The sequence below is a fragment of the Taudactylus pleione genome, unplaced genomic scaffold (assembly GCF_031769625.1).
Source record: "Taudactylus pleione unplaced genomic scaffold, aTauple2 ptg000055l, whole genome shotgun sequence".
Taxonomy (NCBI): Eukaryota; Metazoa; Chordata; class Amphibia; order Anura; family Myobatrachidae; genus Taudactylus; species Taudactylus pleione.
In genome coordinates, this window is record NW_028284457.1 from 11470276 (window position 1) to 11493684 (window position 23409).

A 23409-nucleotide genomic window follows, 5' to 3' on the forward strand; every position below is an offset into this window, starting at 1 on the left:
GTGAAAAACTTTTTTTTATGTTTTAATATTACATATGTCCATGACAGAAATTGTTTTATACTTTTAATGCCACTTATAAAATTATAATAAATGTTATTTTAACCTAAAGGGTTATCCTCCATTACTGAATAAAATCCTTTAGTAATGGTTCTAAGGTGTTACCCAATTGTATAGTAGCTGTGATAATTACTTTGACCTCTTCCATCTACACATTAGCTCTCACTATATGGGTCTAATCACAGAATTGTGCCATAGACATGATTCATTTGAAGAAAACGTTTTTTGCATCTTACCCTCTTCCAGTGCCAGAGAATCCTTCCTTTTAAGGTCAAGTTATGATTCTCCCCATCCCCTCTCCAGAATCCCATTTAAAACTTTTGTTATGGCTGCTTGTTTTGGCTTTTTGTTGTTGGTTCGGTTTCTGTTTGAGCTATTAATACTTGACTTTAATGTTCATTACTTCCTCTGTTTGCAGGCAGATGTTTGGACAACAAAAAATGTTTGGTTCGTTGGTTACTCTTTTATATATTGGCATAATAATCTCCCTTATGCTATAAATTTGTTCCTGTTTCCAGAATTGCAAGGTGATAATTGGATAGGTGTTCGGGGTATGTGTTGGCATTTTCTTTTGCCTTATATTTTGCAGTACAGCAAATCCTTTGGTTTTTCTTTAGTGAACCTTGTTCATTTAGAGGTAATGACTTGGCAGACAGGACTTCCCTTGATTTGAGATGTGCTATTTGGCTGAGTTAGCATGTCTGTAGCCTTTTTGTCCCCTAATTTGGTTGCATTTAATTTCAATCCTTGGCAGGTGTGGTAATGTCACCAGAGTGTGACGACCTTGGATATGGCCCGAAGGTGGGTTAATGTGGTGGTGTTTTGGTGTGTTGAATTGTTGAGAGAGAGTTGCTGTCAGAGATCCTCTCATCAGATTTTGAGATGCTCATCTTTTCAGGCCTGATGGGGTTCATCTTTCTCAGGAATGGATGTTTTTGTTCAAGGATGATTTAAATGAAGGGTGTTTCTTTAGCTTAGTATGTTGGTGGCTTTGGTTTTAGAAACCTCGTTTGGTGGTAAACAGCTGCAGTGACCATCTTGCTTCAGATCTCAAGGTGTGCTCTTTGCCATTACATGGGTTAGGCTGATTCTGCTGTACTGGGTTCTGCGGCACCACAGGTCCAGGTGGGCTTTATGGATTTGTGTCATTAGGTGGGAGTTGGATTCCTTAAGTGAAGTACAGTATGTTGGGATGGCAGAAGGCACACAGCTAGGCCTTGGTGTTGATCACCATACTTCCCCTTTTAATTAATAGCATTTAGTCTGTATTTTACACAAGTATATGTTATTTGTCAGCTGTCCGGGAAGTATGGGCTGACATCAGCTGATATGGAGTGTAGAGTGACAGAAGGAACCTTATATGCCTGGCAGGTTGTTAAGCACATGAGGATGTGTTAGCAGACATTGACTGGACAGGGTTAATACTTCCAGTTTCTAAGTTTTATTTACATATTTACACTTTGATTGATCATATAGTTAGGGGTGGAGTGTAATCATGTTTTGGGTATCTCTATGCCCTGTGGAACTGTCTAGTTTCTCTTGCCTGTCAGACATCCTGCCCTCCCTCCCTAGTTGTTGTCAGCTTTGTTGGGTGTGAGGAAAATAATAGTTCCAGTGACCGTCTTGCTTTATGCTATGAGTAGAGCTGTTCTTTCTTCACCACCATGCTTTCCCTTTTAATTAATAACATAATTTAAAATTAAATAAAGCTGACCCATTTCCCCACAAATATTTTAAATATGTATTTTACTGTAAATCTTTATTTTAGGGAAGTGTGGTCCTTCATCAGCAGACAGGGAGTTTACTATGAAACACTGCACTCAGATTCTGAAACTTTGATAGTACATTATTTTCTAGTACAGTATTGAAAATTAAATAAATTGCTTATTTGGGGGATTTATCTGATTTCTGTATTTAGTGTCATGAATGAATCCACTCACCTAACAGAATTACAATTTATTAAATGTGGAACTGGATGGACCTTTGCTTTTCTTTTAAACTTACTATAGCATTCTGTCACTATTTTTGTGCAACTTAGTAAATAAAAGCAAGTGCCTGGTTGGCTGGTATGATCCTACTTCTCTACTCTGCAGAATTATCTGCATTTCGGTTTTCACAAATGTCCCATATTTTTTTTTGGCCCTCTTTTGTCACTAGAGATGTGCAGTTCAGTTGTTCAGAAATCCAAATCCACCCAAATTTAATTAATCCGGATAAATCACGAGTTGCGGTTTTAATCTCCTGAGGAAATTGGGGTAAAACTGAGTAGCATTCTGATCTTTTCACGGTTTGGAATTCGGATTTTAATATCCAAATTTCGGGTTTTGGATTGTATAAATTGCATGATTTTAGCTGGTTTTTAAAACTTTTTAGCAATTTTTTTTTTAAAATCCAGATCCAAAACCAAAACACTCGGGAGTGGTTTTGCAAAACCAAAACATGAAGATGAATCCAGATCCAAAACACCGGGGTAAGCACACATCTCTGGTTATCACTGCATGGACCTCATTCAGAGTCGGTCGAAGCGGCAGCACGGTCGTACGGGAAAAGGGGCCGGATATGCAAATGATTCCCTCACAAGTTGCGTCCCTAGGTTCGGATCGGTAGCTGGCCGACCAAGGGGAGGAAGCGGCCGGAATTAAAAAAAATACGCCCCCTTCTCGTACGCATTGCATGTCATCTCCGGGCATATAAGGATTAATCGAGACCATCGGGAACCATCGGAACTGGTCGTAGAGCTTAAGGTTGACCATACCCTCTCTTAAGCTCTACGATCATGTCAGTGTAAAAACCTCCCATGTCACATGTGCCATGACGCTACTTTGTTAATTATGCACTCCCATAAACCGTATGCACTCCCATAAAACGCTGTTCGCATAATTAGGCACGCCTGCGTTCGGATCTCCACTCCCCCGTTTTCAAGCACCTTCCCCTGTTACCACCCACAAACGCCTGAATCTGTCACTCAAACTACCGACCTGGCTGTGTTCAAGGAGAGAGAAATTTCTGATTGTAGTGGCTAGTTTGCGCACGCGCATTGCGAACTTTATGCATGCGCAGTATAGCGAACATCGGTGGCGTACGACCGTGCGGCCGCTTCGACCGACTCTGAATGAGGTCCCATATCCCAGGCTGGGATGAACACTCACACTTCATTGTTATGATATTAGAGTATATAATATTCAAAAGAACTACAAAAATACTTGCCGAGAGACTGGCTATTTTCATCCGACATCTTTAGACTACAATTCACTCCTGCAAAAGGATGACGGCATGCACACACAAAACCCTTCATGTCATTAATACAAGTTCCACCATTAAAGCAAGGAGAGCTTCTGCAACTTGAATATTCATCTGCTGAGGAAGATACAAAAATAATTTGCTTTATATGATCTAAGAAACATTATCTTTTGTTTCCTGTCAGATAAAAAAAATATAATAAACCAATATTTTTTTTAATTTACACACACGACAAATCTGACAACCAGGAATTTATTCGAAACATATTAAATAATTTTACTGGCAGAAATCAGGACTATCCTGTGAGAAATAAAAGCTATGTCGTTGTTTATTTACATGTTTCGTAAGGAAGCGATAGTCAATGTATGGGGAGTTCTAGAAAAACTAATGTATATTAATTCTGAATTAGATGATCTAGTGATGCATCAGAATGGTGGCAGTGTCTGGCAATTGTCTGTGGATGTTTAAGTAGGAACACTAAACATGCTCACCTTCATAAACAATGTCTGTATTTCTCTGACTGCGACCAATAGCAGCGGCAGTAGGATTAACAAGGGTCTTTTTGGGTGCAGCAGTTTTCTTCACAAGAGGCTTCATTTGTTTTTGAAGTTTGGCAATGTTACTTGTTGCATCAGATAGAGATTTATCTATATAGGAAGTTACATTTGACAGAATTGTTGCCATTTTTATTTCAACTAGTGAATTAATCAGCTCCTCAAAACCATGCTGTAAACTTGTAATATTTAGTTGAACTGCTTTAATTAATTGTGGTACACTTTCATTGACCTTTTTAACAGTGATAAAGACAGTTTGACACAAGACTTTGGCATCAGTAGCTGTTTTGTTCAGTTGTGGTAGGCTTGTTGAAAATCGTACTGATTTAAATTCAAGTGCTTTAATTCTGGAATATACTTCCTGTTGGACCTTTTCTTTTGGAACAGCTTCCTCCTTTCTTGCATTGAGAGCAGTGGTTTGATTAGCCAGCAGCATATTTACCTGGGATTCTACACTTTGCACCCGAGATTGGCAGTTTTTTGCATCCATCTCAGAAAGTTGAAGTGTTTCCTCCATCTGGGTCATGTTTAGCTGATATTGATCTAGCTTGGACTGCATATCATTTACTCTTTGAGAAAGATCAAAAAAAGTAGAAAACAAGTCAATTCTATCTATGTTGGCATCCTTAGCATGACCTACGATATGGTCATCATCCTGTTTTCTTCTGGGTCCACTAGCCAAGTTCTGCAAGGTCTTGTTCAGCAATGAAATGGCCAACATTACACTCTCCAGCTTCTCAGCTGTAGCATTATTGTAAAATTGAATTACATTTTCCACGTCAGACATGGTTGTTTTTGTCACAAAATTATCATGAATAGAATCAACGGCATTGTTTAATATATCCATGGTGTTATTGAGACCATCTTCAACTTCTAGAAAACACTCATTAATACGCCTTTCAAACACCTGCTCATTATCTTCTGTAAGGCTGTGAAGTGCCTCCTGGCCTTTAATTAGTTCCTGAACTTTAGAACCTAAGAGATTGAGAAATTCTGTAATATTCTTAATCTGGTTGGTAACTTCTCCCATATCATTTCTATGCTCATACTCGGTTGTCATGCTAAATGGAGCCCCCTTTTCTATCAAAGGTTGCAATATTTCCATGTCATAACACAAATCACTTATTTGCTCATTCATCTTCTCAATCTTATCATCGAGAGGGAGGACAACATCACACACAGTTCTGTTTAAGACGTACATATTCTCCTTAGTTCCCTTTAACTGTTTCTGAAAATCATCCTTGCAGGATGAAAATCTGTCTTCACAGGCTTTATCAATTGATTGTTTCTGAAGATCCAGTGTTATTGTAAGATTATTGATTTTGCTGTCTTGTGAATTGATGTCATCATACAACTGAAGCATCATTATATTCTGTTTTTTTAATCTACCTTGCAGAACAAGAAGATATTCAGTAATGTTATCATCAATGGGATTTTTTGGTGTTGAAACTCTTTGTTCCTCATTATGTTCCTCTGTCAACATCTGGCCGTGAATCTCCTTTATTTTACTCAGTGTATTATTTAAAGATTCAAAATAGTCTTTGTTTCTGGATTTTTCGTGCTCTAGCTCCTTCTCTAGAGCTGTATGCTTTTCTTCCATCTCATTAAAAGAGGTAGTGCAAACAAAAGCTGTTTTTTTTAGATGCTCCACTCGGTTTTTGAGTTCTAATACATCATCGATTGTTGCCCTGCTCTCTTCTTCTAGAACACACTTTTCATGGGTAGAAGTTATTGTGTCATTTAAAATTTTGACAAATTCCTTAGTTCTTTCAACTTCAAGAGACATTTCAGATATACTTTTATAGAGTTGTGCAACTGTTTCTTTCGTGGATGTCTGGAGTACAGTGAACTGATCCTTAACAATATCTTTAATTAGTTCTGTAATACTTTTCGACTTTAGATCTAAAAGAAAAAAATATGTTGTAAAATATACTTTACTGTCATAATAATAAAAAAAATTTCATAGTATTTATAGTGTGTTTTCCTGTCATGCCTAGATGTTATTTGACGGACTCCAGAAACTTATTCTCAGAATACAGATAAATTAATTCAGCTCAGGAATTAGTGACATTTGAATTACTCATGACTGATAAAGTGCTTCAAATATTATGTATTATGAACAACAGTAATTTTAATTGTTGTTACATCATGATGTACTGTATACGATGATGAATCGAGCTATAAAGTTATCAAAGCAATTGAATCAATTCTCTACATAAAAGTGAAAATAGATGTAAACAATAAGTAGCAATTAAACTGAAAATTACTTAAAGTTATGTACTTTCAAGAAAAAAGGCTTACCATTTTTGTATAATAAAAGGATAGGCAACATGTAGCACTCCAGCTGCTGTAGAACTACACATCCTAGCATGTCCTGCCACAGACTTGCTGTTAAGGCATGCTAAAACTGTGGATTATGGGATGTGGGGTTACACCATACCTGGAGTGCAAGTCTTGCCTACTGTTGGTATAATATTTTGCAAATCAAACAATTATACTGTGACAACCAATCAGATTTTTTAGAACATGGAGCTAGGCATTATTTAATTGGTTGAATAGATGTGCTTGCAAAATGTTATTAAAGCTAAAAAAAATTACTGGTAAAGATGTACAAATTATTTTGGTTGCCTTTAGGTTCATGATTGATCAGGTGAAAGGTGTAATTCTATCAGTTATGACAAAAGCAAAAACAGTTTGATTTGAAGTGACTAAATACTAACACATGAAATCTCTTTATTGGTTCTTTAGTAGGGACCATTTCTATCTTTATGCATTAGACTTTTGTAAAACTAAGGTGTACATCACTGATACATTGATAGATTTATCATACGGCTTTTTAGATGTATTTTAATCCACAGGGTATTTAAAACCACACAAAGACTGGCATGGTTAGGGAGGAAGAAGCATCACAATAACCACAATTGTTTAAACCTTGTACATTCTAAAATGTCACATATCTATTTTTTAAATGTTCTAAGTCTTATCTAAAGCTACTTGCATTCAGACTTAGTGTTTGTTGTAGCATATTTTTACCTTTCAGGAAGGACTGCAGATTTTTCCCTTTATCAGCATCATTGATTTTACCTTCCAGAGAATACAGTGTTCTGTGTACATTGTCGAGGCTTGATGAGATGTTTTCCACATTCCGATTCAGAAGATTTAGCTTAATCTCTTGATTATAAATCTGTTCAGTCAGTTTTTGCTGCAATGCTTCATGTCATGTTGTATAACAATGATAACAAAATACATTAGCATAAGGTGATACATCAAAAAACTCTTTGAGAATCATTGACAACATTTGACTGGCTTTATCGTTGTCTCTTTATCAGTGTAGAAAGGCATTTACTCAAGTCTCTCTGAAGATATGTGTGACTGATGGTAGGATTGGAGAAAGTAGAATATTTTAAGAAAGTTTCTCTTTAGTTATAGTTAATAAAATGCTGATAAAACCTATATCTAGTAGAAAAATTGGCAGTAAAATATATTGCAATATTGTAAAAACACCTAATGTTAAAGCAGAGTACAACTTAGCCGACCCAGCTGTGATATTTTAGATGATTTCTGTGTTTTTCAGTGAATGTTAATACTGCATGGGCCATTTTCCCTGTGACTCGGACATGCGCAGAAGAGATGTCCCCAGGTAAATGGCGCTGCCACCATTTTCCCGGAGACTCGCACATGCGCAGTAGATTGGCATGAAGCCACAATCTACTGCCTTAACAGAGAGGAGGGGGTTCAAATTGAGGCTGCGCATGGCCCCCCTCCTCTTTTAAAATACCCCTGACTTACTACATACTGTAGGGAAGACATTTTGTTCTAGTGTTTCTCTTTGTTTCCAGTATGTGATAATACCAAGCTTTCATTTTATCATTGTGTTAAGCAATATGTTTCATTTTTTTTTTAATGAACAGGACTTGCCCTAGAAACAGATGCTTTGTTGCCAACCTAGCTCACGTCAAGCTGTGTAAAGGCATAGATAGTATTTGCCCAAAAGCCTTGTTGTCCACCAAGTGCTATGGTCCATCATAGCGGAAAATGTATGCAAGACAATTTAATGTTATCCCCTTTTGCAGGCTATGGGCAAACTTAGATAAGTTGTGTCTGCTATGGCTTTTCCTGACCTTGGGAGTGTAGCTAGTATTTCTTTCAGAAAGGGCAAAGACACAGCTGCCCCCTATCAAACACATTAATTCCTAAATCATAAAGATGGGTGCCCCCAGTTGCCAAATAATCATTAAAAAAATTAATTGGCTTTAAAAAAAGCAACATTTGCACACAACATCTCTATGGAAAAGCTCCAAAAATTAAGTGCAGTTTCTAGAATTAATTAAGTTTTACAAAGAATGATAATTTAGTTTAATGCTAAAACCAACTATTATTAAGATTTTCACACAAACTTTCACAGAAGGTAACCCTGTCTGTATGTGTCTCTATGGGTTGGGTAGAGGATGCCAGCAGCATCTCGACAGATGGTATCTCTACCCAACTAGTTAAGTATACTAACACTAACCCCAAATCTTAGCTGTCCCCCGCAGCCTATCCTAACCCCCCACCCCCCACAAGCTAACCCTAACCCTCCCCTTAGTGCCTAACCTCTAAGCCTAAATCTAACCCTCCCCCTAACCACAATACTTACCTTCAGGATGCTGGAGGTCAGAACTGGTGCCAGGATTCTGACTGCTGTCTGGATTTCTATACCTTTGTTTTGATGACAGCATCCTGACTGCTGTGATGCCAACTACATCCCATCTCTATATGTAACCCTGCCTGTATGTGTGTGTGTATGTCTCAATATGTAACCCTGCCTGTATGTGTGTATCTTTTTATGTAACCCTGCCTGTATGTGTGTGCCTTTTTATGTAGCCCTGACTGTATGTGTGTGTGTGTATGTATCTCTATGTTACCCTGCCTGCATGTGTGTATAGGTCTCTCTATGTAACCCTGTTTGTGTGTGTCACTATATGTGACTCTGCTTGTATATGTGTGTGTCTCTTTATGTTCCTTCCTCTGTGTGAATTACCTGAAGCCCATCAGTTACATGTGAAATGGCTCTGCATTACCTGCAGCCCATCAGTTACATATGAAATGACTCTGCATTACCTGCAGCCCAGCAGTTACATATGAAATGGCTCTGCATTACCTGCAGCCCATCATTTACATGTGAAATGGCTCTGCATTACCTGCAGCCCATCATTTACATGTGAAATGGCTCTGCATTACCTGCAGCCCATCATTTATATGTGAAATGGCTCTGCATTACCTGTAGACCATCATTTACATGTGACATGTCTCTGCATTACCTCTAGCCCATCAGTTACATATGAAATGTCTCTGCATTACCTCTAGCCCATCAGTTACATATGAAATGGCTCTGCATTACCTGCAGCCCATCATTTATATGTGAAATGGCTCTCAATTACCTGCAGACCATCATTTACATGTGAAATGGCTCTGCATTACCTGCAGCCCATCATTTATATGTGAAATGGCTCTGAATTACCTGCAGACCATCATTTACATGTGAAATGTCTCTGCATTACCTCTAGCCCATCAGTTACATATGAAATGGCTCTGCATTACCTCTAGCCCATCAGTTACATGTGAAATGGCTCTGCATTACCTCTAGCCCATCAGTTACATATGAAATGGCTCTGCATTACCTCTACCCATCAGTTACATGTGAAATAGCTCTGCATTACCTCTAACCCATCAAACCAGTTGGTGAGGACAGAGGATCATTCTGCACAGGGAGCAACAGGGTAAGAATACAGTGGGGGCGGGCAGGATGGAGCAGGGAGGGGGAGGGACAGAGCCAGGATGGAGTCTGGATGGCACTAGAAAGGGGCAGAGCAGATCAGGGGTGGACTGAGGTGTCTCATCATATGCCTGGTCCTTTTACTAGTTGTATTACTGTATATATACAGTAGATAATTCACATATATATTTTATTTAAAATATTTATTTAACTGTATAAATTAAATTATAGTCTAAATAATGAAAAAGTCAATTGGTAGTATCAATTGCTTTTGTCATTTCATTCACAGACTGAACATCTGTCCTATTTTGATTTACTAATAACATTCACGGGTCTCATTAATTAAGTGACACAATTCCTAACCTTCATCATATGGTGGTGTTTTCTTCTCTCCAGAATCCATTGTATTTCTAACAACATTGCTTTCAGCTTGGCTTCCGTGTATTTGCACCTGATGCTGTTGAGCTTAAGAAAAAAGAAAGTACCATTATTCCTTTACTCTTTTTATTTGCAAGTACTGAATGTATAAATGTAAAATTTGTAGCCTTAAAATTTGAACGCAAAATGTGAATAATAAGAAAAAGCAAAAAGCATAAGCATAGCAAACAGCTATGTTTATGTTACTTGAAATAAGGAGTTCATACGCCATTGCAGATGACTCATTTTGTTTTTAAATTCTTAAAAAATTGGAACTGGAGGGATGAGATACAGTATGTGTCCTTATAGAGATACTGTTGTGGTTAGATGAAAGGATAATGTTGCACTGTCAGCTACCAAACTTTCTTTATAATACCAGCTAGAATATTCTTAGAAATCTAGTGCATTTCTCCCATGTACTGTATAGTGTGCTCACCAACAGGACTGAACTGCATTATCCAAGCCATATAGACAGCCCTTAATTTTATACTGACTGTTTCAGCTTCACTCACCCTTTGTATCAACAATATTGTGACGCACCATATGTTCTGGGGTACTAACCAGGGTCCAGCGTGCTGTCTTTGAGGTTCTCTGTAGAGCTACTGAGCAGAGAGCTACAGTACCAGATGTTGTCAGCTTCCTCATTGCTGCCAGTCATTTTGGAAATACAGGCATCCTTTAACTCCTCAGTCATGTTACCTCAAAAGTTAATAGGCCTGCCACCCATTTATTCTGTGGGTTATTTAAGCATGCTTATAGTGCACCAGGTAGGTGTCAGATTATCAGTCTCAAGGTGCATACACATGTAACGATTTTGTAACCAACGTTATTTGTCAGATTATCTGTCACATTTTCCCTTGAAAAGTGAACGATTTTTTGAAGTGTAATGAATGATTTTTACAATGATGAACGAAAAATGTTCCTTCCCTTAATGAAAATCAATATGTTGGACAGTCTGAAATTAACTATAAACTACAAACGGGGGAGCGCTTGCACGATTTTCGTTAATTGTTATAACTCAGAAACTGAACGATTTTTTGAACGATTGAACGATAAGGACGTCGTTCAAAACATCGTTACGTGTGTAGGCAACTTCAGACATCATTGCTGCCTGGAACCTTTTTGGCTACCTACCGTGTTTCCCCGATAATAAGACCTACCCTGAAAATAAGCCCTACCCTTACTTTTGTAGCCCGGTCTAAAATAAGCCCTATCCCGAAAATAAGACCTACCTTTTTTTCTTTTTGAGCTGGGAACGCTGCAGAGACCAGCGTTCCCAGTCATGCAGTGCGCGGGTGACGTCATGACGTCCCCCGCGCGCTGAGGATCCTGTGCGGCCGCGCCTGCTGGATCATATTAGATCCAGTCAGCGCGCAAGTGAAAGGGACATCCCAGACGGCGGTGACTCAGGTAAGTACCGTACTTGCACTGCAATAAGGGGGCCTGCATAAAGGACACTGCTACAGGGGGGGGGGCTGCATAAGGGGCACTGCTACACAAGGGAGGCTGCATAAGGGGCACTGCTACAGGGGGGGGGCTGCATAAGGGGCACTGCTACATGGGGGGCCTGCATAAGGGGCACTGCTACACAAGGGAGGCTGCATAAGGGGCACTGCTACAGGGGGGGGGCTGCATAAGGGGCACTGCTACACAAGGGAGGCTGCATAAGGGGCACTGCTACAGGGGGGGGCCTGCATAAGGGGCACTGCTACAGGGGGGCCTGCATAAGGGGCTGTCAATGTTAGTTAAAATAAGACCTACCCCGAAAATAAGCCCTATGGTGTTTTTTGGAACAAAAAAAAAAATAAGACAGTGTCTTATTATCGGGGAAACACGGTATATATCCCTGAGCTTTGAATCCATATTGTAGTTCTTTGTGCCTGGCTTCCAGTGATTCCTGTCACTAATTCTTATGTGCCTAATTCCCTCTACAATCAGTCTTACCAGTCTCTGGAACACCTAGTAGTTAAAGGCATGCTGGTTCTTGTAGCAACTTATTGGAGGTGCCTGCAAGTGAGTTAGCTCTCAATTATAAATATATAAATATATGTGCTATTATCACGTAGCATAAGAAAATGCATAAATGTATGTGCTATTATCATGTAGTGTTAAGACCAACAAAATGCCTTGGTGTGGCTGGTGACTTTACAGCATGTTTGCAAACATGGCAGTAGAATTTCATCCCAAGCGCCATCACTAATGGGGGGCCTGGCCTAATTACAGGAGGCATGGTCACACCCCCCTTAAAAAAAAAACCTATTTGCATTGATGCTTCGCGGCTGGGGAGGGGGGTGCTGTGAGACCCTCAGCCCAGTGCAAATCCACAGGGGGCACGATCAGTGTGACCGCTACCCCCCCACAGGCAGAGGAGAGGAGACTGCTGCTGCTCACTGTGGATTTACTACATGGAATGATGGTGGTTGCATTGTCTGAAGCCACAAGTAATTAAATTTGGGGTAGGGGCACACAATCACTAATACTACATAAAGGGTAACTGGTGGCACAAAGTGAATATAGACAAATAAAGCGTGGAGCTCATAATCAATAAATCAATACAGGTACATAAATTTGAGTCACAAAATCAGTTAAGACAAATAAAAGGAGGGATAGCACAAAATCAATCAAGCTACACAAGGGGAGGGGGAGGGGCACAAAAACAATATAACCAAACAAATTAAACTTTAAAAACATTTTTCTTTTTTTTTTTCAGTATTTATTTTCAGTAAAACTAATATATCCTGCCCACCAAATCTCACAAATTTTTCAGAGTGGCCCACACAAAATAATAGTAGAATAATTCTGCCTTTCATTCTTGATTGTATACAGATCTGGCATCTAAGGTAATGACTTAGCAATGATATTAGTGCCATGGTCTTCAAGCCATTTAAATATCCTTTGAGAACATGAGCATTTTTAACCTGGAGTCACCTTTCCCATTAAAAAGTGAATGCTGCAAAATGGGTTGAAGATGACCACTCAGTACCAGTAATTAGCAACATACTTGCCTACTTTTGAAATCTAGTTTTAGGGAGATTATATTCAGTAACAGAATACGCCACGTGCAGTTGAGGGGGCATGTCGTGCTCTGCCCAAAGGGTGTGTTTAGCTCCATCTATGGGTGTATCTACAGTATTGACACTCAGGGGTGTTTCATTCAGCGTAATTTCCCCCTTAGCTCCCAGCCCACACTCTCCATTCATCTCTGCCTCCCCCATCCTCCAACTCATATCCTGTTTTCCGAGTCCCATACTGACTGTGGCAGGTCTTTGTCACCCAGCACTGTACCACCTATAACAACATTCAGTACAGCATCCATGTGTGTCACCCAGCACAGCTCCCCCTCTCTTCCACCCAGCACAGTTTCCCCTCTGTCACCCAGCGCAGCTCCCCCTCTCTGTCACCCAGCACAGCATCCCTTATCTTTTACCAAGCACAGCGCCCCCTCTCTTTCACCAAGGACAGCTCCCCCTCTCTTTCACCCAGCACAGTTTCCCCTCTGTCACCCAGCACAGAACCCCCTATCTTTCACCCAGCACAGCTGCCCTTCTTTCACCCAGCACAGCTCTCCTTCTCTGTCACCCAGCATAGCTCCCACTCTCTTTCACAAAGTGCAGCTCCCCCTCTGTCACCCAGTGCAGCTGCCCCTTTCTTTCACCCAGCACAGCTCCCCCTCTGTCACACAGCTCCCCCTATCTGTCACACAGCTCCCCCTTTCTGTCACACAGCACCCCCTCTCTTTCAAAAAGCACAGCTCCCCCTCTAGCACCCAGCACAACTCCCCCTCTATGTTACACAGCACCCCCTCTCTCTGTTACTCAGCACAGCTCCCTCTCTCTGTCACCCAGCACTCCCTCTCTGTCACCAATCACAGCTCCGTCTCTCTGTCACCCAGCACAGCTCCCCTTCACTTTCACCCAGCACCCCCTCTCACCCAGTGCAGCTCCCCCTCTCTGTCACCCAGTGTAGCTCCCCCTCTCTGTCACCTAGTGCAGCTCCACCTCTGTCACCCAGTGCAGCTCCCCCTTTCATTCACCCAGCACAGCTCCCCCTTTCTGTCAGACAGAACCCCCTTTCTTTCACCAAGCACAACTCCCACTCTTTCACCCAGCACAGTTCCCCCTCTCTGTTACACAGCACCCCCACTCTGTCACCAAGTACAGTTCCCCCTCTCTGTCACCCAGCACCCCTTCTTTGTCACCCATCACAGCTCTCCCTTGCTTTCACCCAGCACAGCGCCCCCTCTCACCCAGCACAGCTCTCCCTCTGTCACCTAGCACAGCTGCCCATTTCTGTCACCCAGCACAGTTCCACCTCTATCACCCAGCACAACTCCCCCTCTCTTTCACCCAGCACAGTTTCTCTTTCTGTTACCTAGCACAGCACTCCCTCTCTGTCACCCAGCACAGCTCCCCCTCGCTGTCACCTAGCACAGGTCCACCTCTCATTCACCCAGCACAGCTCTTCCTCTCTTTCTCCCAGCACAGCTCCCCCTCTATCACCAAGCACAACTCCCCCTCTCTTTCACCCAGCACAGCTCCCCTTCTCTTTCACCCAGCACAGCTCCCTCTCTCTGTCACCCAGTGCAGCTCCGCCTCTCTGTCACCCAGTGCAGCTCTCCCTCTGTCACCCAGCACAGCTCCCCCTTTCTGTCACCCAGTGCAGCTCCTCCTCTGTCACTCAGGGCAGCAGACCCTGTGTCACCCAACACAGCACACCCTCTGTGTCACCCAGCACAGCACACCCTCTGTGTCACCCACCCACCATAATTACAGCACCCTCCCTTGGCAGCCTGCACAGTAATAAGCATTATCCTGGCCACTTACTTGACTCAATAGCTGAGATCAGTGTCCCTGGAGGAGACGTTCAGTCTCTCCCCTCCCTCTCTGGCCAAGTAATATGTGAATGCATCTAAACCTGCAATGGGGCTGCACAAACAGACAGCTCCCAACTCCTGTTACCTGAAATGACACTGGTAACAAGCTCTGGTCCTCAGAGGCTGTATCTGGGTGATGTCCGCTTGTCAAGGCCCCACCCCCCCAACACATATGCAATCCGGTTACTCGGCAGGCAGTGGGCTCCCCCTCCCTGTAATGACACCAGTAACCCTGATCCAGTCCTCAGAGGCTGCATCCGGGTGATGTCCTCTTGTCCAGACCCCACCCCCCAACACACGCGAAGTCTGGTTACTTGACGGGCAGTGGGGGGGGAATTTGAGAAATTTCTTGAACTCTATGGGGCAGGATGTGGGAGGGTAAGTACACTGGTTTTGCATCCTATTGTTACGATTCTCATGCAAGAAGAGATCGCAGGACTGCTGACCAGGGCAAGGTTTGATAGAGGAGTGGCAGTCCTTCCACTACTGGGGCTAACTGGAAAGTGGCTGCAGATAAATGTCTCAGGAACGTCTGGGACTAAAGAGTAGCTAGGTTATCTGGCCAGGAGCGTCTAAACCAACAACACAGGCTGCATGGCAGGAGTTACCTGGATTGAGGTATTGCAGGATTTAGACAAGACTAGACAAGACAGGACTGGCAAGAAACAGACAAGGACAAGACTGGCAAGATTACAAACAAAGGACTAGACAAACATTAAATAGATAAGGCACAAATGATGTGGCAAGAATTCAGACAGGAATACTGATACAGTTCAAGATGCGGCTAAGCAGGCCATGATGCAGCATTGAGAGCTGATGTGAACTTGGCAATGTTGTGACCTTGTGACCTAGGTGCAGCTTTGAGAGTTGATATATACAGTACTTGACAAAGTTACAGCTTTGAGAGCTGATGTGAACTTGGCAGAGATGCAGCTTTGAGAGCTGATGTGAACGTGGCAGGGATGCAGCTTTGAGAGATGATGTGAACTTGGCAGAGATGCAGCTTTGAGAGCTGATGTGAACTCTTGGCAGAGATGCGGCCTGGGAGCCAAGATGCGGCTATGATAGCCTAGATGTACTTGACTATGATGCAGCCTAGTCATTGTAATGCGACTGAGACAGCCGAGGTGCAGCTACTGAGCTGTGATAGTAATAACACAGTTCAAGGCCTAGCAGACCCTATAGCAGGAACCAGATGGCAGACAGATCTACTCAGATGTGGCAAGAACACAAACTGGAGGCAGCAAGGTGGAGAACACTGCAGGTAACATTAGCTGAATGCAGACTGACATGACTAGACAGGACTGTGGTAATAATACAGCAGGGCTGAATACTGACAGGATCAGGATACCATAACAGTAGAACTTGATAGACCGGCATGAACTCAGGTAACTGTGAACAGAGCAACATACAGTGGTAGTCAGACAATATAACCTGCACTGAGTGCAGGGCTGGTTGTAACTTATGAGATGCAGGATCCAATAAGAGCCATTCCCTGCAGAGAGCCTTTCCTAATGACAGGCTAGTGCGCAGCTGGGTTCAGCACACAGTGAGACAATTAATTAGTGTGCAGCTGAAGTCTGCACACAGACAGACAGGCAAGATTACAGCTTAGAGCTGAAAATAGACTAGACAGGATTTCCAGCTGCCTGCAACAGTCGGAACAAGGACAAGACATAATGTAATTGTCAGGACTGTGACTATTTCAGTACATAAAAATAGATTACTTTTTCCAAACTTCCTTTTGGTCGTTGGAGGAGCTATCCTGCTTGCTGGCATTCTTCACATACAGGGAATAGAGAGTTAAAGTGATCATCTGTTTCCAAGGTGTTGTCAGGTTGTGGGATTCCTAGATTGCTCATTATTTCAAACCTGATTCCATTTGTGTCAAATGTTCTGAACTTCCTATGGATCACAGACCTCTAGTATAAAGCCTGTTACTAACTGTGTCTCAGTGTCTGTGCAACATTACTTTCAGGTCTTTCTTGGACTCCTGCCAGATCCATGCTGTGCCTGTGGGTTGCTGTGGACTTTGCTATATCTCCGCTCATGTTCCAGCTAAACTTCTGATGCCAGTTACCAGCCGCACTACAGAGCTCAGCATAGCCATTGCCTAAGTATTGCTTTTTGCTCCATTGCTGTGGTTTCACCTTTTGCTGCACTATTTACTTTGCCTGTTGCCTCTCACTCCTGTGGATATCGAACCCATCTTCATTACAATTGTCAACTGCACTGTTCCAGTTATCATCACCGCATCGCGAGCTCAACCCCGTTCCGGATTCTAGTCACACCGCAGGGCTCAACCCTGTTCCGGAACCACACCGCTTCACAGGGTTCAACCCTGCTTCAACCTTCATTGTATCACGGGGCTCAACCCTGCTCTGGAGTGTAGTTACACTTCAGGGCTCAACCCTGCTCTGACCTCATCGCATCACAGGGCTCAACCCTGCTCTGACCTCATCGCATCACAGGGCTCAACCTTGCCCCGACTTCACTGCATCACAGGGCTCAACCCAGCTTCAACCTCACAGCATCACAGGGCGCAACTCTGCTGCATCTTTCACCGCATCACAGGGCTCACTCTGCTCCGGGTCTCCATCACAACAGGGTTCCACCCAGGTGAAGCTCCTCTATACCATCCTGAGGTGTTAGCCTCATACTGGACTCGGGGTTCCCTACCATATTAACTTTTCTGTGTTAAAGACTATATGTTTCTTTTTCCTATACTCATTATTGCTTATATGAACCTCAGTGTTGTTGAGACTTTATGTGAGACGTTGCTATTATATTTCTCCTGTGAATAAATTCTATTTACTTTTATTCCATGCTATCGAGATTTCATGAAAAGGTAATTCCTAAAGCCACCCCAGTTTATTGTGCCTAGTAGGCCTGCCTCTTCCCAGGAGTCTCAAGTGTCGGCAGCCGTGACAGTAATGTTCCAGTGGCAACTATGACTGGGACCTGCACCAAGATGATCCACTGTTATGGATCTTAACAGTACCCCCCCCCTTTGAGGGTGGACTCTGGACACCCCAATGTCAATAAGGGGAGCAAGAATCTTAGCGTAAAGAGAGAATGATCAATGTCTCCGACAATGTCTCTTTTTCTTCCACACCTGTTTAGGCTTAGCAATGGGGATCTTAAAGATGTTAGTATTATCCACCAAAAGTTCCTCCAGGAATCTTACATTTGCTACTGAGTTGTAGTCAGAACTAGTGTCATCATCTAAAGGCTGAACCATAATCTTTTCATTAAGAATGGAATACTTCACAGATTGAGAAGCTGATGGTTTCTTCATTTCTGAATTCACATTAAATTAATTCCCAGAATACAATAACAGGCTTCCAGAGTGGAGATACAGTATGTAGGAAAAGTCTCCTGTAAAAACGAGGAGATGCTACGATCTTGAGGAGGTTGAGGCTTGCTGGTTGACTGATTCTTAAAAGTCTTAGCAGGTTTTGATTTAGATGATCTTTTTGTAGAAAGAGCTGGACTTTTGGAAGGCTCAACAATCACTATGTGTGGACCCCCAAACCTCTTAAGGACAGTACAGATTAATGAATCCAGATCATAGGATCTGATGAAATGCTCAGCCCATTTATTAGCTTCTCCTTTAAATGCCAAAAGCAAGAACATAGGCCCTGATTCAGAGCCGGACGCTCTGACAGAGCTCGCTCTGAATAAGGGCCATCCCTCTTAGTTTTTAGAGCGACCTCCTGGCCGCTCGTATAGCTGTGGGTGACCACCCACAGCTATAGCGACCGGCCAAAAAGATGGTTGGATGGTCAAGACCATTGCGACCATCAGGCTTGCGATGAGACCCTTGTGATAAGGTCTCGTTGCCGCAAGCCCTGGAGTGCTTTCGGCTCTATCAGAGCCGAAAGCACTCCCACTGACATCACTTGTTATGTCAGTGGGGCCGGCTCCAGACGGTAGGTGTTCCCATGGGAACGCCTCCGTCTGGGCAGCCACACCCCCAGCACGCTCACCAAAGGGGGCGTGCTGTCACTCACCATTGACAGCACACTCCCTTTGTAGCGAGCATGCGCACTTGGCCAGCGCTCGCGAGCGGGTCTGAATTAGGCCCATAATTCTTTCAGATTGCAAAAGGTCTGGAGGACGTTCCAGACTTTGCAGCATCAAATTCTGTAATTGTTCCAATTTCCCATCAAAGATAAGGCAATCAGTGTCTTGATCAGATACGACAGATTGCAAGTCTGCAGTTGGAGTAGATACATCAGAGTTTCTTCTTGGGCATGAAACCTCAGACTCTCCTCCTCAAGTTGGCATATCAAAAACACCTCAACAGAGGTCGGTACATCGGAAACTTCAACAGAAATCGGTACATTCGACTCCCCTTCTGGGATCAGTACATCGGACAATTCTTCTGAAGTCGGTACATCGAGCTCCCCCTCTTGGTGTCAGTACATCAGGCACCTTTTCGGAAATTTAAACATTGAATTCCCCTCCTGGTGTCAATACTTCAGACTTCTCTGCTGAGGTTGGTACAACAAACTCCCCTCCTGGGAGTGGTACTTCAGAGACATCTTCTGAGGTCAGAACATTGGACACCCTTTCTGAGGTTGGTACATCAGACTCCCCTTCTGGTATTTGGATGACTGGCATTGTTGGAAACCCCTTCTAGAGTAGGAACATTGGACTCCTCACCTGAGGTCAGAACATCAGACTCCCCTACTGGAGTTGGTACTTTGGACACCTCTTTTGAGGTTGGTATATTGACATCCCCTCCTGGGGTCTGGATGACTGAGACATCAGAAACTCAATTAGGAGTAGGTACATCGGACACTTCTACTGGTGTTGTTACTTCAGAAACCTCTTCTGATGTAGGCATATTGGGCATATTCCCTGTACACACAGATGACGTCAAGACATCAATTTCAAAATTAGACATTCCTCCTGCAAAAGAATAGCCTGAACTACCCAATTTGAGATTTGGTCCCCTATTGATGGGACCCCAATTACAAATAACTGGCTTGTTTTGGGGAGCCTTGGCACCTTTATCGGGAATTACATAGTCTGCGGCATAAATAAGCTTACAAGGCGAGTAGTCAACTTGAGGTCTAGGAATTTGGGACTGGTCATTTTTTCTGGGCTTGCATAAAGAACAGTCTCCATTAAAATGATCAGCATTCCCACAGTACAAAAAGAGGCGATTTTCCTTATGCCATTGCCGCTCGGCTTCAGAGAGCCTGGGTCGTAAGTAACTCCGATGACCACTTCCCCTCTGCATAGAGAATAGCATTGCAGAAGTAAGGGGAACTGAGTCTGTCACCTCTTTAGTTTCTGTTGGGAAAGGTGGAATAATGTCAAAGTCAGGAAAGTTCCCCAAAATTTTTTGTACTAACATATTAGTACTGTACAATACTTCTTGTAACTGTTCAGTCTTTGAACGAAACTCCCGTAAGAGCTTAGGTTTCATCACATTTGAGAATGAGGTGTTGTAGAACAGTTTACAGTTGGGGTACCGTCCAATTCTTCCTCCCTAGATGGATTCTTTCAATGGGTGGTTGCATACAACGAATTCTGGGAGGCTTGAATTATTTGCTGCTGTAGCACATCCACACGAGACGACAATCCAAGGAAGGCTTGTACCAGCAGCGTTTGCATACTCTCAAGGTTCAAAATGTTATTCGTAAATTCCAAATCAGAGTTCATGCTTGGGGCCTGACAAGGCAGGATCTTAAACAGATTATACAGGGCAGAGACCATAATGAGAAAACTCCAGTAGCGTCTGTTTTCTGGCCATTTACAATGTTACAATTCTCCCACAAGGAGAAATCACAGGACTGCTGACCAGGACAAGGTTTGATAGAAGAGTGGCAGTATTTCTACTACTAGGGCTAGCTGGAGTGTGGCTGCAGATAAATGTCTCTGGAACATCGGGGACTAAGGAGTAGCTAGGTTGTCTGGCCAGGAGCGACTAAACCAACAACATAGGCTGCATGGCAGGAGTGACCTGGACTGAGGTATTGCAGGATTCAGACAAGACTAGACAAGACAGGACTGGCAAGAAACAGACAAGGACAAGACTGGCAAGATTACAAAAAAAGGACTAGACAAACAATAAACAGACAAGGCAGAAATGTTGTGGCAAGAATACAGACAGGAATACTGATACAGTTCAAGATTCGGCTAAGCAGGCCATGATGCAGCTTTGAGAGCTGATGTGAACTTGGCTGTGGTGTGACCTTGCGACATAGGTGCAGCTTTGAGAGCTGATGTGAACTTGGCAGAGATGTGGCCTGGCAGCCGAGATGCGGCTATGATAGCCGATATGTACTTGACTATGATGCAGCCTAGTTGTCGTAATGCAACTGAGACAGCTGAGGTGCAGCTACTGAGCAGGAACACAAACTGGAGAACACTGCAGGTAACATTAGCTGAATGCAGACTGACACGACTAGACAGAACTATGGTAATAATACAGCAGGGCTGAATAATGACAGGATCAGGATATCTTAACAGTAGAACTTGGTAGACCGGCATGAACTCAGGTAACTGTGTACAGAGCAACATACACTGTTGGTCAGACAGTATAACCTGCACTGAGTGCAGGGCTGGCAGTGCAGGGCTGGCTGTAACTTATGAGATGCAGGATCCAATCAGAGCCATTCCCTGCAGAGAGCCTTTCCTAATGACAGGCTAGTGTGCAGCTGGGTTCAGCACACAGAGAGACAATTAGTGTGCAGCTAAAGTCTGCACACAGACAGACAGGCAAGATTACAGCTTAGATTACATTTGAGAGCTGGGTACACACCTAAAGATTTTCTGTCCAACCATCCAACTAGTTGATTGGTTGGAATGAAAATCTGGTAAGGTATGAAAGCAAATGACAATCATCAATTTGCTCCCAAATGCTAGAAAATGGACAAAAACTGTTGTTTGAACAAATTGTTTAGATCAAACGTTTAACAAAAGACCATTTTCATCTGTTTTCTGGCATTTAGGAGCTAACTGCTGATCATCATTTACTTCCATACATTATCAGATTTTCATTCCAACCAATAAACTAGTTGGATGATTGGACAGAAAATCTTTATGTGAGTACGCATCATTAGAGCTGAAAACAGACTAGACAGGATTTCCAGATGCCTGCAACAGCTGGAACAAGGACAAGACATGATGCAGTGTTCCAGTGGCAACTATGCCTGGGACCGGCCACCAAGATGATCCGCTGTCGCGGATTCTAAAACCTATAATATTACAGAAAATTTTGATCTCGTAACAAACACACACATTTTGATTTCTTTAGGGTGATGCCACACATGCACTCATTTGTTTGTCAATATGGTAAAGGATGGTTTATCTGACCATATAACTTTCCTCCACTTCTAGTACATTGCCTGTGCTCTTTATACCCATGGACTTACAAACATGTTATTGCTAGGTTAGATGAGTGGCTTACGTACTGTACCATGTTCTATGAAGTTCATCTAACTTTGTTTATAATTAAACGGGTTGCTCACACTGTAAGTTGCTCATTTTTATTTTCTTGCACTTTGAATTGATGTATTTATATTCCAATACTGGAGTAATGGCCTCTACACACTTCTGTCCTGATATTGTTTTTCCCTTGGAGTTCCATGCAAACATCACCTAAGACAATGTCACTTGTGAAACAAGTTGAGCTTCTTTGGTCACTGAAGCTCCTAAAAATCACTGTTTTTTCAATGTTTTGTGCTCTCTTCCTGCAGTCATGCAAGCTGTAGTTTATAAATATAGGGAACCAGGGCTTTCCAACATTAACTTGTCTTCTTAACCCAAGTATTTTCATTTTTCACTCTACTAGCTGCATTTGTGTTAATTTGCAACATTTGTATACAGGGAGCATGATTCTGAGTCAGAAACATCTTTTAACACAATGCAAACGGCACATTTGTGCATACAGTGCATGCACAGAAGTGAGTTTAAGCACTTTTGCTTACAGTATGTCGTCCTTTTCTAAGTTGGATGGAACTTGGCCACATCTGTCTTTCCATAAAATAGGGCATTTCCAGGTAGGAACTAGGTGTGACAATATGATGGCACGTAATCACCCTGACATGTAGGAGTTTTCTGCTGGTGTCGTGGGGTTGTATCAGAAGTCATGCGTTGGTGCAAATGCAGATAAATGCAGATACAAATGATGATGATTTCAGCGGTTGGCATAAAATCAGTGGGTGGTCTGGGCTTCCACTTGCACATGCACAAACCACGGTATTAATTGAATACATTCTCACATTAGTATAAGGTAGTAATCAGGCTTCCGCGGCTGCCCGCTTTTACAGCCACTTTGCTGGGACTCAGAAAGAGCCCCAGTATCTATTATTGGTGATAAAAATAATAGCTTTATCTATATACTGTATAGTCTTAATTGTAGGTATAAGAAATTGAGTCAAATTCACAAATATGCTACAGTAAGTATTATTTAAAAAGTAGGTAGTTTAACATTTATTAGAACCACAATGTTATGTTGTTTTACTGCATCAATGATTATTATCCACAAAGGTCTA

At 42.5% G+C, this 23409-nt stretch overlaps 1 protein-coding gene across 2 annotated transcripts in view; it reads right to left on the bottom strand.

The window, feature by feature from the left end:
• The window catches only part of MMRN1 (multimerin 1), a 160323-nt gene that overhangs the window by 9025 nt on the left and 127889 nt on the right, over positions 1–23409 (bottom strand). The window contains exons 4-7 of one of the 2 annotated variants that reach the window (XM_088464474.1): positions 9970–10071; positions 6885–7061; positions 3789–5753; positions 3265–3411 (exon numbers count right to left, since the gene is read on the bottom strand). In XM_088464474.1, the coding sequence (XP_088320600.1) occupies positions 3265–3411; positions 3789–5753; positions 6885–7061; positions 9970–10071 (2391 nt within the window). Of the gene's footprint in view, positions 1–3264; positions 3415–3788; positions 5754–6884; positions 7062–9969; positions 10072–23409 lie in introns of both variants that reach the window. The other variant, XM_088464473.1, reaches the window with a different exon arrangement.